The sequence below is a fragment of the Euleptes europaea genome, chromosome 18 (genome assembly GCF_029931775.1).
Source record: "Euleptes europaea isolate rEulEur1 chromosome 18, rEulEur1.hap1, whole genome shotgun sequence".
Lineage (NCBI taxonomy): Eukaryota > Metazoa > Chordata > Lepidosauria > Squamata > Sphaerodactylidae > Euleptes > Euleptes europaea.
The window spans coordinates 1,387,712-1,403,366 of NC_079329.1; the positions used below are offsets into that span (position 1 = coordinate 1,387,712).

The following is a 15,655-nucleotide window of genomic DNA, read 5'->3' on the forward strand; positions in this document are numbered from 1 at the left end:
GTGAGTGGGGAATCAGGGCTGCTTCCGCTTCAGGCAGGGCCTCCCTTGACCTGCTCTCTTCTCCATCTGGAGGAACGTTGTTTGGAATGGTGGAGCGATCCCTAAGGAGCCCAAACCACAGTTGGAAGCCAAAATCCGGGCTGCTTCCAAAATCCGGGCTGCTTCCTTAGGGGAAGGGAGTCCCTACACTGCAGGGGGCGAGCATTCCCTCCTGGGCTGGGGCCTCTGCAGGCCAAGTCAAGCTCTTCTGGCACTCAGCACGTAGCCTCATCCGCTGGCACCGCAGAAGGATAAAACGGGTGCCCCTTGCTTTTTGTTCGCCAAATGTCTTTGGCCTGCCCAGGGCATCGCTGGCTTTAAAGCAGCCGTTGCCAAGCTGCCCCTTGGAGAGCAGCAGAGGAGATTCTGTGCATGCCTGTGGGCACATGCGCATAGGTGTTCATTTACACGGGAGGCATGATCTCCCCGGCTGCCCCAAGAAATGAGCGAGAGCTGGGCAAGAGCCTGGTGAAGGGCTTTTGGGTGCGCACTGGAAATCTCAGGCAGTCAATCTTGTTTGGCTTTACCATCTCTGAGCTCCAGGCAATTGCTCTTTTATAGGCTGCAGGACCAGGGAGGCAAGACCCATGGGGAGGGAAGGGAGGAGCCAGGACGCCTGGGTCTCCTCCTGCAGGAGGTGGTGGGCCCTCCCCTGCAACAGAGCCGGAGGCTGCTTGGAAGAAGCAGAGGCAGAGCCCCCTGCGGTCCCGTCCAGCCTGGGCTCAGGCCCGCAGGCCCCTGCTGAGCACGTAGCGGGAGGCCATGGCCAGGTTCCAGCGGTGCCGCTCCAAGATCCGCCGGCACTCCTCCCGGGAGTGGGAGCCGATGTGGAAGAGCTGGTCCACCTGGACAGAGAGGGAGGAAGGAGGGGGTCAAATAATTGCCACTGCTGGGGGGAGGGAGAGAATAACCCTGGGAGTCCTATAAGGAAAGGTTGAAGGAGCTGGGTATGTTTAGCCTGAAGAGAAGACTGAGAGGGGACATGATAACCATCTTCAAGTACTTGAAGGGCCGTCAGATAGAGGATGGTGCCGAGTTGTTTTCTGTTGCCCCAGAAGCTCGGACCAGAACCAACGGGTTGAAATTAAATCACAAGGGTTTCCGGCTAGACATTAGGAAGAACTTTCTAACCAAGCAGTTCCTCAGTGGAACGAGTCTTCCTCGGGAGGTGGTGAGCGCTCCTTCCCTGGAGGTTTTGAAGCAGAGGCTAGATGGCCATCTGTCAGCAATGCTGATTCTATAACCTTAGGCAGTTCATGAGAGGAAGGCCATCTTGGCCATCTTCTGGGCATGGAGTAGGGGTCACTAGGGGTGGGGGAGATAGTTGTGAATTTCCTGCATTGTGCAGGGGGTTGGACTAGATGACCCTGGTGGCCCTTTCCAACTCTATGATTCTATGAGTGTAGAGTGGAGATGTGCAAAAATCCCAGGGACGGGTGAGCCCCCGTTCTGCATGGGAAAGGTCACCACCAAATGATTCCATCGCCTCCCCCAATTTAAATTAGGTAGTGGAGCATCAAGCCAGCTCTTGGTGGGATGCTTTCAAGGCACGAAGGGCAGAGCAAGGGGTCAGGTAGATTATCAGCAAACTGGGCCGGTACCTTCAGCATCTGGGCGGCTTTCTGAGGGTCCCAGCTGTGCAGCCTCAGGGCTTCGCGACATTCCTCCGTCGTCACTCCGTGAACCCGTTCTTGTACCTGGGGGGCGGGGAGCCAAGATGGGGAGCGGTCAGAAGAGGCCAACAGTCTAGACCCACCTTTTCTGGACCTGTCGTCCTCTGCAAATGAGGCCCATCTGTCTATGCGTGCTACCATGCTCTGTGTCCAGGGAGAACAGGGAGGGGATGTATAACAGCCTTGCGAGGTAGGTTAGGCAGAGAGAGAGAGAGAGAGAGAGAGAGCGGCAGCAGGGGTGGTTCCTAGAACCTTGAACCTGGTAATTTTCCTTTGCCCAGGTTCAATCCCCAGCAGCATCTCCAGTGAAGAGGAACAGGTAATAGGGGATGTAGAAGACTTCTGCCTGACACCCAGGAGAGCTGCTGCCAGTCAAAGTAGACAATCCTAATCTTGATAGGCGTCTGACTCCGAAGAAGGCCGCTTCATGGGTATGAGGTTCATCTTTCCTAAACCTGGTTTGATACTATCTTTGACAGAAAAGTACCTTTTGATGCCATGTGGTTGAGCCGGTATACGGCTTTGCTGTTCCTGCCCATATTGTGCCATTTTCCTTACCTCGCCCCCCCATGGCTGCCTCCCCCCCTACACATACTTTTCAATTTAAAAAAATCAGGAACTGCTAAATTTCGACACTACAGTAACATTATGTCACTCTACAGCAGGCTGCACATTTCCCTTGATAACTTAGCAACAAAAAGGGCTAGAGCCTTTAAAAACACTGAGAACTAGCGCATTGTTGCAAAAAATTGCTGTGGCATAAAACAATCTTTTGGCTTACAAATATTTATAAAGCCCTTCTGTGGTGGGCAGGGAAAATGGCAGCCGTAGGGGGCAGAGGAAAACATTTCAGTTTGCTGCTGGCTTCTGTCAGCCCTCCAGGAGAGCATCTGCCCCTCTGGAACTTTCCCAATAAGTGAAAGGGCACATTTTCTAACCCCTCCATGCCTGGGGCTCTCCCAAGCTGATGGGCATCCTCACCTCCTTGATTTTCTTCTCGACGTCAGTGGTCGGTCGTTGCCCGCCACCGGGCCCTGAGGATGGCCCCGCAGCTCCTTTGGGTGCTGTCCGGAGAGGTCGCGGCTCCTTCTCCCTGGCCCCCAGAGGACAGTCAGGTTTGGGAAGGGCCCAGGAAGGGAGGGCTGGATTAGGGAAGCGGGTGGCCGGCTTGGGCGCTCGATGCTCAGGGGACTGGGCTGACGGAAAAGGGCCTGGAAGATCGCTGAAACGCCGACGGGAGACGGCAGGGGGGTTGTCTGGCTTGAAGAGAGGGATCCGAGGCTTGTCACGAAGAATGCTGAATTCAGAAATGGACTCCAAACTTTTGGAGAGGCCTGAAGGAGAAAGACACAGCAAGGGTGTGAGTGCCTGTTCTGGAAAGAGGACCCAGACTCCTAAATCCCCTCTCTGTCTTTGGGCAGGGGGGCTGATCAAGAAGAAACTCACGTGTCAAGCGCAAGAGCTGCTGAGCCCCAGATCGCATCGGACCTGGGCTTCCCCCTGGGGCTTTCGGTTTCTTCCTAGAGTAGCAAACACAGCCCTTCATTAATGACAGGAGGAAGCTTTTCTCCCTCTCTCATAATACTAGAACATGGGGTCATCGGCTGAAACTATAGGGAGAGAGATTCAAAACTGATAAAAGGAAGTATTTCTTCACACAGTGCACAGTTATTGTGGAACTCCCTGCCCCAGGATGTGGTGATGGTTGCCAACTTGGAAGGCTTTAAGAGGGGAGTGGACATGTTCATGGAGGAGAGGGCTATCCGTGGCTACTAGTCAAAATAGATACTAGTCATGACGCATACCTATTCTCTCCAGGATCAGAGGAGCGTGCCTACTATCTTAGGTGCTGTGGCACACAGGTGCTGCTGCAGTCGTCTTGTTTGTGGGCTTCCTAGAGGCACCTGGTTGGCCACTGTGTGAACAGTCTGCTGGACTTGATGGGCCTTGGTCTGATCCAGCATGGCTTTTCTTATGTTCTTATGACATTGCTTGCTACCAGCGCAGTGGTCCTTGGTCAGCCCTAGCAGCCAGTAGCAATCCTCTGCTGCCTTCCAATCACAATCCTGTCTATTATGGGGCCTTTGCATGGCCCAATGTCATTGGCTGCCAACAGCTAGGGCTTGTGTTAGCCATGTTTGCCGAAGCACAGAAGGATTGTGCTGAGTGTATGGGAGGAGAGCAATGTCAAAACTGACCCTTAGATGGGAGCACACTACAATCCCATGTGCAGCCCTTCACACATACATGTGGCTGGTTGAAGATATTTTCCCCATCCTGCTTGAGTGTTGACCTAGGATCTGGAAGACCCTAGTTCGAATCCCCACTCATGCCATGGAAGCTTGTTGGGTGACCTTGTCCCATTCGTATGCTCTCAGACTTGCCTACCTCACAGGGTTATTGTGAGGCTAAAATGGAGGAGAGGAGAATTATGTAATCCTCCTTGGATTATGTAATCTTCCCACTGGGGAGAAAGGTAGGGTGTAAAGGAAGTATATAAATAAACTTGGCTGGTTCCAACTAGACTTTCTGTGCCAATTCTGCAGGGGCTCAGCTCAGTTTCAGTCCCAGCACAGTGCCAAGTGGTGGTGCCCAACACCTGCTCAACCAGTGCCCAGGAGTGAGTTAGGGTTGCCAACCTCCAGGTGGGACCTGGCGATCTCCCAGAATTACAAGTGATCTCCAGACGACAGAGATCAGTTTACCTGCAGCAAATGGATGCTTTGGAGGCTGGATTCTGTGGCATTACACCCCAGTCAGGCCCCTCCCCTCCCAAACCACATCCTCCCCAGGCTCCACCCCCCCACACAAATTTCCAGGAATTTCCCAACCCAGACTTGGCAACCCTAGAGCAAGTTGTACTGTGCGGCACCTGCCCCCTCCTGTTTAGCCTGAAGAGGAGAAGACTGAGAGGGGATATGATAACCATCTTCAAGTACTTGAAGGGCTGTCACAGAGAAAATGGGGCTGAGTTGTTCTCTGTTGCCCCAGAAGGTCGGACCAGAACCAACGGGTTGAAATTAAATCCAAAGAGTTTCCATCTAGACATTAGGAAGAATTTTCTAACAGAGCGGTTCCTCAGTGGAACAGGCTTCCTCGGGAGGTGGTGAGCTCTCCTTCCCTGGAGGTTTTTAAGCAGAGGCTAGATGGCCATCTGTCAGCAATGCTGATTCTATGACCTCAGGCAGTTCATGAGAGGGAGGGCATCTTGGCCATCATCTGGGCATGGAGTGGGGGTCACTGGGTGTGTGTGGGGGAGGTAGTTGTAAAATTCCTACACTGTGCAGGGGGTTGGACTAGATGACCCTGGTGGTCCCTTCCCACTCTATGATTCTATGATCCTCCAGGTGCCTGGTCTCAGAACTAGCCCTGGGCTGACACTTGGGGGTTCATCAAGCAAGAGTGGACTCAGCCAACCCCCCTCACATACTCTATCCGGTCTGGCGCCCCCCAGCTCCGGTCAGGTTCCACGTCCCAATGAGCCAGGTGAAGAAAGGAACTTCGCAGGGGGAGGCTAATGAGAGGGGTCCCAGCAGGGGGCGCTGTTTCTTCCGGCACCACAATGGACGACGGGAAGATGCCAACTCTGAGTGTCCGCTTGTTCTGTCCGCGCCAGCTGGAAGAATCGGGGCTGGAAAAGAGGGCAGAAGGGTGGGGTGTGTGAGAGAGAGAGCCCCAGTGCATACCTTTGCCACGCCCCCCAAGACTCCAAAAGAGAATGGTCACCCTCCCCCTTGGCTGCTTTAGGAGCCCAACTTTGTGCTCACCAACAGCATGCAAGAATTAAAATGATAAATAAATGATTGCCCCAAGCCAAAGCAAAACCTGACCCTGTCAGAATTTAGACTGTAGGTTCCACGGGGCCAGGCGCTGCCCTGTTTCCAATTTGCTTATTATTTTATTCTGTAAAAGTGCCCCGTACATGAACGATGCAACAGAAACAAACTTAAATATATATATAGAGAGAGACAGAGACAGAGAGAGACAGAGAAATATAAACATATACATCTCCTGCGTTTTAAAATTATATGAAACCTCTGACAAGCGACTTGCAAATAAATAAAAATAGTGACACAAAGCATAAATTAAACTTAAAAGTAAAACAACACAACACAAGCACCGGCAGCTAAGCAAAAAGACCAACTGGTAGTTGAAGCCAACACAATACGGGGGGGGGGGGGGAAATCAGGTCTGAAACCTGGTGCCCCAAAAAGAAAAACAACAGTTAAACAGTAAAATCTGGTGCCTCAAAAAGTAAAACAGTGGCACCGCCTAAATCTATGCAGGGCAGACAGTCCATAAATGAGAAGCCCCCTTAGAAACCCTCTCTCCCCGTTGCCACCTGTCCAAATGGTGAAGCTCTGGTGGTGGTGGAAAGTTGCAGCAAACTTGTGGTGACCCCATAGGGTCTTCAAGGCAAGAGACACACAGAGGTGTTTTGCCATCGGCCTGCCTCTGCATAGTGACCCTGGACTCCCTCCGTGGTCTCTCATTCAAATAGTGACCAGAGTCAACCCTGCTTAGCTGCTGAGATCTGATGAAATGGGGCTAGCCTGGGCCATCCAGGTTAGGGCTTGAAGCTCTAATGAATATATATCTGTCAAATATCACTTATGTGGTGCTTTGCTATATAAATGACATGACAAATGTGTAGAAAGAAAGTGAGGGCGGGGGATCGAAGGGACTGACAGTAGCTTAGTCTGAAGGGAGGGGAAGGACAAGATGGAGAAGAAGAAGAAGAGTTGGTTTTTAATATGCCGACTTTCTCTGCCACTTAAGGGAGAATCAAAATGGCTTACAATCACCTTCCCTTCCCCTCTCTACAACAGACACCCTGTGAGGTAGGTGGGGCTGAGAGAGCTGTGACTAGCCCAAGGTCACCCAGCTGGCTTCGTGTGTAGGAGTGGGGAAACAAATCCAATTCACCAGATTAGCCGCCGCTGCTCATGTGGAGGCGTGGGGAATCAAAAAGGCTGAGGACTAGGAACTTGAAAGGAGCGACAGGGAGCCAGACCAGGATGCCAGGAGGGAGATGCGGGACTCATCTCCATGAGATGGACCCATCCAAAGCACTCCCACAAGGTCGACTTGTTGCCTCCCGGGTCCCAGGAGGGGAGGCCAGCCTGTCAGGCCCTGCCCCACTGGCAGCCAAGCCCCCCACCCAGGCAGCATCCCTGCATGGCTAAGCCAGAGAACGGCCCCCGGCTGAGACTGGCTGAGGCCTTTGCAGAGCCACTTTGGCTTAGGAGACCCCTCCTCCCTCTTTGGAACTGCCTTGGGTCCTGACTCACCTGCTGTCAATCACCGTGATGGTGTCATTTAGCTCCAGGTGCAGCCATCCTGGCTCATGCAAGCTCTGGGCAGCCTTCACTTCCTTGGGACGGAGCTGGGATGAGAAGGGCGGGGGGTAGGTCAGGCTGAGAATGAGGCTCTCCCTAAGAGGTGGCACTCAACAGAGGAGACACACACCAGATTTTGGGTTTGGGCCAAAACTTCCTCAATGCACAAGAGTGACATTGGACAACCCCCCCCCCCCTCCAATATTCCAGTTCTTCTCTATTTCAATTGTGTTTGTTTTCTGGAGTGTATATTTATTACTCAGCTGGGGGAACAAGCTGCCCCTCAAAGCAACACAAAGAGGGATGAAAATGGAAATTTCGCTTTGCAAAATATACAATCGCTGATACATGAATTTGGTTGAAATTTGAATGTCCATCCCTTTTGAGCCACTGAGAGACTTAGACGAGCAGTCTTAAAAAGCTGGCACCTTAAAAAGAATCAGACCAACCGTAGATTCAGGAAAACAAAACAAAAAACAGTTTAGCAAGGTGGGCCAGCAAAAAAGTTGGGCTGAAGCGAAACATTTTTACTCAGTGCTGAAACCTGGACAGGGTCAGCCTCAGGGGATCACATTCCAAAGTTGAGGTGCCGGTGCAGAAAAGACCCCGCTGCGTCTAGCCACTCACCCCACTCAGAAAGTGGAGGCCCTAGGGGTGCTAGCCTCCAGGTGGGGTTTGGAGATCTCCTGGAATTACAACTGATCTCCAGAAGACAGGGATCGGTTCCCCTGAAGAAAACAGCCAGTGGCCAGGGTGTCAGCTTGCCCGATGGCAAGTGGGTCCTATGGGCCCCTGATGACATGCCCCCCCTTAAACATTAGACAATATATTTAAAATGTTAATGACCATTTAGTAGCTTGAAAATATAATCAATTTATTTAAAAGTATTTATTTAAAAATTAAAAATAATAATTTAAAAATTCAATTATAACAATCTGTATTTACATTTAGTATCTACTGTATACTGTCAGTAATATGTACAATATATGTACAGTGTAATTACTAAAAATATATTTATTTCGCAACAAAAATAATTGTACCTTTTTTCCACTTATGTATTATTTATTTATTTATTTCTTATAAAAATTAAATGATGGCCTTATAGTTGTGGGTGGGGCCCCCTTTGTCTCCTGGCAACCAATACTTTTAGACCCAGTCCGCCACTAAAAACAGCTGCTTTGGAGGGCGGACTCTGTGGCATTATACCTCGCTGACATCCCGCTCCTCCCCTAAATCTTGCCCTTCCCATGCCTCTGCCCCCAAATCTCCAGACCAGGTAAACTCAGTTTTGCACCCCAGTGCGAATTCTGAAACATAGCATAATCCTGAACAGGATGCAGAACACAAGATGTTTTCCATGCCGTGGTCATCCCCTGCACCGGCATTTTCCGTCATCGCTCTCACCTCTTGTAACAAGTTGATGATCTCCCGGAAACGGGGCCGCTCCTCGGGGCTGTGGGCCCAGCATTTCAGTGCCAGGGCATAGATGCCCCGGGGGCAATCATCCGGGCGTTCCAGTCGCCCCCCCTCTCTGTCTACCTTGAGCATGATCTGTAGGTGAAGGGGGGGAGGAAGGCTGTTGTTGCTCAGTGTTTAAGTAAATACTTACTCCCATGTCTTGTTTGTGCAAAAATCACTAAATCAACAAATTGCAGTCAATTAACACCCATTAAAATCCAAATAAAACCTGCAACATCCACAGACAAGAAGCCACAGAGAATGGGAGTTTAAAAAAAAATCAGAGACAGGTGAAGCAAAAAGCCACGCAAGTCTGGCTTGAAAAGCAACCTCTTGGCCTGTTAGCAGAACGTTGGCAGAGAAGGAACAAGGTGAACTTCCTGAGGCAGCAAGTTCCAGAGTTTCAGTGGTGCTGTTGAGAAAGCCACATCTTGCCTGGTCGCTCACTGCTCCCCTATGTGAAAACCTCCCTGGAAGCAGAAAACCAGCAGGCAAGCACAGAGAGGGAGCAAAACTGTGCAGCTTTCCCTCTTGCATGGAGGTTTTTTGACACCAAGGAACGCTGGAAGTCTGAATTCTGCAGCGGTGGCCTAAAGCTCCCCTTCAGCTCTCAAATGCCTCCTCCTCTTTCGGAGGTCTTCGGATCAAACCTGGCCTCTGCTGTGAACTCCTCTTCCTCGCTCTCTCTGCCTCCCCAGTCTGCAATCTGGGGATAACTGTACTGGTCTGCTTTACCAGACTATTGAAAGGATTCATCTCTATGAAAGACTTTGAATGCTGAAAGGGGCTTGGAGATATTAAAACGGCACTTCTGGAGACCCCACGAGGGGAGCCCGACTGGAATGTAATTAGGGCATAAATTCCCAGGGTTAAGGCCAACGAATTAAGTGCTGCCTAATGCTCAGCAATTCTTACAAAAGCCCCGCAAAACAGGTCAGTGTTGTTATTCCCCCTCTCTCCTCTTGGGAAGGTTTTGCCAGCTGACTTCACCTGGCTGAATGAGATTGGAATCAGCACTGTCCAGGTCGCAGTGCTGAGCGGAAGCAGAATGTTCACCCAAACATGAGATTCACCAGCTAAGAGCCTGGGGAGGGACAGAGCAGGAAGTCGTGACCTGCAGGAGTCCCAATTTCACCTCACCTGGCGCCCAGAGAAACCCATCCACGGCTCTTCGCAGTAGGAGAACATCTCCCAGATGGTGACCCCGAACATCCACACGTCAGAAGCGCTGGTGAAGACCCCTGTGCGCAAGCTCTCCGGGGCGCACCTGGGAAGGAGAGGCAGAGTAAGGACAAGGGTTCCGAAGCAAAGCATGGGCTCCCCTGCCCCGAATCCCCGCAGGGCAGTGCTTGGCAGAAGCACAGCAGGTTGCAAGAACTCTGCCCCTCTGCAAAATAAACCTTGCGAGCCCCTAGCTGCTCAATCAAATCCTTGCAATGCTTTTCACACCAGACTCCTGATTAAAGTACACTTTGCAAAACCTGAGCTGCTGGAGACGGGTGAAAGATTCTCTGACAGCCGGCTACTCGAAACGAGTTTTTCAAGAGGTCAGCCGCCAGCCAGGACTTGCAAACAGAAACCCATCCTTAGTCTCCTTGTCAGACTTTAACGTTGAACAATGCAAAAGAGTTTTGGAATACCTATCTTAGCCGAGGTTTGAGAAAGGTACATTTGGAGGTTTCTGTACAGGAGTCACGAGAAGGAGGAATGAAGGGACGGCACATGCGAAGCAAACCATTTTCAGTCTTCAGTACATACTGCCACCCCCCCGCAAGAGGCCAAAACCTCTGGCCTTTCCTCATGCAACAGCCATGTCCGTTCCAGGCCCTGTCACCGGGGTTCACACTAGATGGGATGATTTGCAGCGGGATTTACTGCCAATTCCCCTTCCGCAATGCAAGGGGGGGTGTTAAAGGAGGGCTGGGTTTCAGACTCCTACCAAGCAAACGGGATGCGACGGTGGGCAGACATGATGTAGCGGTCGCTCTTGCTGGACAGCGGGCGCATGAGTCCAAAGTCGCCGATCTTGGCATGCTCCTCGGAGGCCAGGAGGATGTTGCGCGCCGCCAGGTCACGGTGGATGAAGAGTTTGGCTTCCAGGTAGGCCATGCCTTTGGCCACCTGCAGGCTGTAGCTCCAGAGCCGGTGGAGGGGGAAGGGTGGGCGGAGGCGGTCGTAGAGTGAGCCCAGCGGGGCCAGCTCCGTCACCTGAGAGGAGGAGAGGGTGTACAAGGGGTCCTGATCCCAGATCCCACCCATTCCGAAGGAATTTGGGCCCCTGTAATCTCTTCTTCCTTACAGGAGAATCCCCCTCCCTCATTCAATAGCTGGAAGGGATGCTGCATTTGCATGCATTTGCATTTCTTGATTTATATCCTGCTTTTCTTCCCACAGTTGGGATTCAAAATGGCTTAGAACATCGTTCTCCCCTCCTCCACTTTCTCACAACAACAACCTTAGGAGGTAGGCAAGGCTGAGAGTTTGTGACAGGCCGAAGGTCTGGTGGAAGTGGGGATTCAAGCCCAGGGGTCCCTTTGGCCTTGCCTCAGGCCAGCCCCGTTGGTCCTGAGTCCCTCCTGCACCTTCCCCCGAGAACCCAGGTGTCCTAGGACTCAGCTTCCTTTTGAGCACCCGGGAAAGCGCAGGCATTCGGCTGTCACCCTCTCCTCACCCACCCACCCCCCGCGTACCATCTTGAGGGGCTGGGTGAGCACCACCCCGTGGAGGCGCAAGAGGTTGGGGTGATCCAGGTAGCACATGGCATTGACCTCGTTCAGGAAGTCGATGAGGGCCGCCGGATCGGACGAGACATCAGAGCGCAGAGACTTCACTGCCACCAGTATCTGGGGAAAGGTCGGGGGGGGGGAGGAGTGAGCACTGGTATTTTGCAGTTTGTCCCATTTCATCCCACCCGCCTTCCAAGGAACTCAGAATGGCCCGCGTGGCTCTCTCCTTCTTCCTCTGTTTTGCTCCCTCGACAGCCCTGTAAGGTAGGCTAGGCAGAGACTGGCCCATGGTCGCCCGCTGAGCTCCAAGGCTGAGTGGGAAACTCCGAGGGTTGCCAGCTGCAGGTTGGGAAATACCTGAAGATTTAGGGGGGTGGAGCCTGAGGAGGGCGGGGTTTGGAGAGGGGAGGGGCTTCAATGCCACGGAGTCCACCTTCCAATGTGGCCTTTTTCTCCAGGGGAAACTGATCTCTGTCGCCTGGAGAGTAGTTGTAATAGTGGGAGATCTCCAGCCACCACCTGGAGGTTGGCAACCTTAGGATCTCCCCTTTCAGGTCTTGGTCTGACACTCAAGTTATTACAACCCCCCAGCTCTCTGTTTGGGGGGGGGCTGAACAAGGGGGTATGAAAAGAAGGGGATCAGAACTTCAGCAAGGCCAGGGCGCTGAGGCCAGCTTCCTTTTGGCAACCAGCCAGATTAGGGTTGACCAGCCTCCAGGTGGGGCCTGGAGTCCTCCCGGAATTACAACTGATCTCCAGACCACAGAGATCAGTCCCCCTGGAGAAAATGGCCGCTTTGGAGGGTGGACTCTGTGGCATTACACCCTGCTGAGTTCCCTCCCCTCCCTAATCCCTTCCTGCACCAAGTCTCCACACATTTCCCAACCCGGAGCTCGCAACCCTGAGCCAAGATGCCTCTGCAAACCATACCAGCTGTGCACAGAGGCGCCAGCATTCCTTGTTTTTTTTCCAGGGATCTGATACTCAGAGATATATTGCTCCTGAACGTGGAGGTTCCATTAAGCAACCATAGCGAATAGCCATTTACCAGGATCACTGGATGACTATAAAGGGTAATGGGGGGTCCATCCTACATGAGAACTACAACATCAGTTGACTGAGCCCCCTCCCCACTGACTGCAGTCAGTCCAGGGTGCCCCCCTGCCCTGGGAGGAAAGCAAGTGATCGGATGAGATGTTGCCCCTCACTCAAGCAAGAAGGTTGGGCAAAACACCGGCCGGTAAGCCCAACAGGCAACTCACCGTCCTGCCGCCTGGGGCGCTCCATTCGGCACGGTGCACCACTCCGAAGCAGCCATCCCCGAGGAGTTCCCGCAGCACCAAGTCCCACTCATTGATCAGGCACTTGAGGGAGCCGGGGTCCGTGCGGGGGGTGGAGGACTGGGAGGCGGGGGCTTCTTCGCTCTCTGGACTTTTCACCCCGGTGAACATCTTTGTGGGGACATAAGAAGGGCAGAACATGGCAATGGCAGTTCCGGCTACGCTAAGCACCCTCGCCTCTCCTGCAACCTCCGAAGAGGCAAACCATCTCGAGAGCCCTCCTTCCTAACCGTCCCTCCCTCCAGCCCTGCCTGACTTATTTGGGACAAGATGGCACCGATGCCCATCCCCTCCCCTGCAAGTGATGGCTGATCATATGTCAGCGGTGGCAGCCATTTGGTTACTGGCTTCACCTCCTGAGGCAGCCATTTATTGGCTGTGCCAACCACGCTGTGTGCGAATCCCCAAGGTGCCTGAGGCTCCTGAAGGTTGGGGACCCCTGCGTCGGTGGCATCACTGCCCACTTCTTTGTGAGTGGGTGTGTTTTCTTCTGGGAAGGGTAAAGTACCAACCTTGTACACCCAGGACATCGGGCGCTGGCCTGGGGGCTTCCTGCGCTTTAGAGCATCTTCTAACCGTCTCTGTCCTAAGAGAAAAGGTTCAAAAAGGGAACCAAATTATAACTCGAACTAGACCAAAATTCTCTTACCAAATTTCATGATGGCCCTGAGGACACCTGAACCCGCCTGACCACTATGGCCATCTTTGGAGGCGCTGCTTTGGGGGGCCCTGCCTTCTGAGATTCTGCTGATTCTATGACCTTAGGCACATCATGAGAGGGAGGGCATCTTGGCTGTCTTTTGGGCATGGAGTAGGGGGCACTGGGGGTGTGAGGGAGGAGGTAGTTTTGAATTCCCTGCATTGTGCAGGGGGTTGGACTAGATGACCCTGGTGGTCCCTTCCCACTCTATGATTCTAACCCCAGGAGAGGGCCTTCTTGGTCATGGCACCAAAACTCTGGAACTCTCTTCCCAGGGAGACTCATCTGTCCCCTCTGTTGCCACCTTCTGCCAATAGGTGTTGTTTCGCTTGGCATTTCCTCAGCGATCCCTCCCTCCTAACTAAAGTTTTAATTGCTGCTTTTATGTCTTGTATGCATTTTAACTCTGTTTTTAAATTGTTTTAATTATGTATGTGTATTTTTTGGGGGGGTGTGTGTGATTTCATCTACATTTTAAATTGTTAGCCACCTTGGTGGCACTTATAAGCTCAGAAACTCAGGATTCCACTTTTGTAAATAAATATGTTGCCTTTGTTCAGGTGGCAGATTGCACAAACCTTCCACATCATTTCTGGAACAGGGCGGGGGTGTAAAGAAGGAAAGAAGAAGAAGTTGGTTTTTATATGCCAACTTTCTCTACCAGTTAAGGGAGTCTCAAACCGGCTTACAATCACCTTCCCTTCCCCTCCCCACAACAGACACCCTGTGAGGTAGGTGGGGCTTAGAGAGCTTTAACAGAGCTGTGACTTGCCCACGGTCACCCAGCTGGCTTTGTGTGTAGGAGTGGGGAAACAAATCCAGTTCACCAGATTAGCCTCCGCTACTCATGTGGAGGAGAGGGGAATCAAACCAGGTTCTCCAGATCAGAGTCCACTGCTCCAGACCACCGCTCTTAACCACCACACCACACTGGCACCATTAACTGCCACCAGCCTTTGATAAGGGGTGGGCTATGTTGTTACATAAAGAAACACCTATTTTTGACTACAGGAAGTCATCTTGAGTCAACCTCTGAAATGTCACACCAGGCTCTGTTTGCACGTTCATCAAATCTTGTCTCTCAGAAGCTCCTAAGGCCTAGAAACTTGACTGTGTAGGCAAAAAGATCAGTTGCTGGGTATGCCTTGGCATACTCTGAAGGGTTCTTGAGGTGTAAAAATCCTGCAGTTGTCCTGGTTACACCTGCCACTCTCTGCCCATTGAGTCCCTAGCTCTGCCCATCGATGCCATTTCAACCAACAACCCCTACCTGGGCGCCCCATGCCAATGCGGTCAAGGTCGGTGGGTCTGACATAATCAAAATGGCCGGGACGCGTCACGTGGAGTTCATTGCGGATCTTGCCGTAAAATTGTTCCAACTGGATTTCCGTCAGCAGCTGCAGCAACCATTCCGTGCCGTCATCAGGTGCCATGAGGGCATCTCTTGAAGAGGGAGAGGTAAAATGGGGAACAGGATCAACCCAAACAGTTTTTGCACCCATGTCAAGATGGACCCAAGACGGATGGCCCCAAACCATACTTCAGTGACACCCCCCCCCCAAAAAAACCCTCTGGGTTGAGCTCCAGTCTGGCTGGAAACGGTGCCCCCAGTCTCCTGACCCTGGGGATAGTAATTCTATTTTATTTTAAATGTTTTTCCCCACCATATGTGGCTTGGCTCATTTGCACAAGTTGTCTGCAAGCACCTCTCCTGGTGGGACTCGTTTTCTGCCTGCGGCCTGGCCCAGATTGTGTGGGCTGATCTTTGTGGAAGGATGGGTCAGACTAGATGCCCTTTGGCTTCAGTCTAGACCTATGACTATGTCAGAAACAGACCCTCCAGGGTCAGGGGAGGTATACCACTGAACACCAGTCCCTTGGGAGTGGCAGTTGTCCTCAAGTCCTGAGGTGGGCTGCTCAGGGACATCTGGTGGGCTACATTTACTTATACACTCCATTTGTACCCTACCTTTCTCCACAACGGAGACGCAGTGGGAGGTCAAGATTTGGAGCTCACTAGCCACAAAGAAGCTGGCAGCTTTCCCTGCCCTGTGAGCCTGGGGGGACATCCTCGGACCCCTCCTCAGAGCTGCCCCCGCCCCACAGGGTTTTCCTTGCTGAATGCTGCTTTTCAAAGCTCCTTGAAAGCTGTGCCTTTGGCCTGGGGAGCAGAGACCCCGGCACCAGGGCAGAGCCTTTCCCCCCTGGGCTGTGTTATAAGGTTGCCAAATCTGGGTTGAGCGATTCCTGGAGATTTGGTGGTGGAGCCTGGGTAGGGTTGCCAGGTCCCTCTTTGCCACCGGCAAGAGGATTTGGGGGCGGAGCCTGAGGAGGGTGGGGTTTGGGGAGGGGAGGGACTTCAATGCCATAGAGTCAAATG

General features: G+C 52.4%; 1 protein-coding gene across 1 annotated transcript; it reads right to left on the reverse strand.

The window, feature by feature from the left end:
• Positions 1–761: 761 nt before the first annotated feature.
• On the reverse strand, positions 762–14,708 carry TNK1 (tyrosine kinase non receptor 1). Its single transcript, XM_056863615.1, has 13 exons — positions 14,546–14,708; positions 13,088–13,161; positions 12,498–12,686; positions 11,200–11,352; positions 10,449–10,717; positions 9,650–9,776; positions 8,456–8,602; positions 7,004–7,098; positions 5,143–5,343; positions 3,159–3,232; positions 2,694–3,046; positions 1,641–1,736; positions 762–884 (listed from the first exon to the last, which is right to left on the reverse strand). The coding sequence occupies exons 1-13, from the start codon at positions 14,706–14,708 to the stop codon at positions 762–764; spliced, it is 2,064 nt and encodes a 687-aa protein (XP_056719593.1).
• Positions 14,709–15,655: the final 947 nt, after the last annotated feature.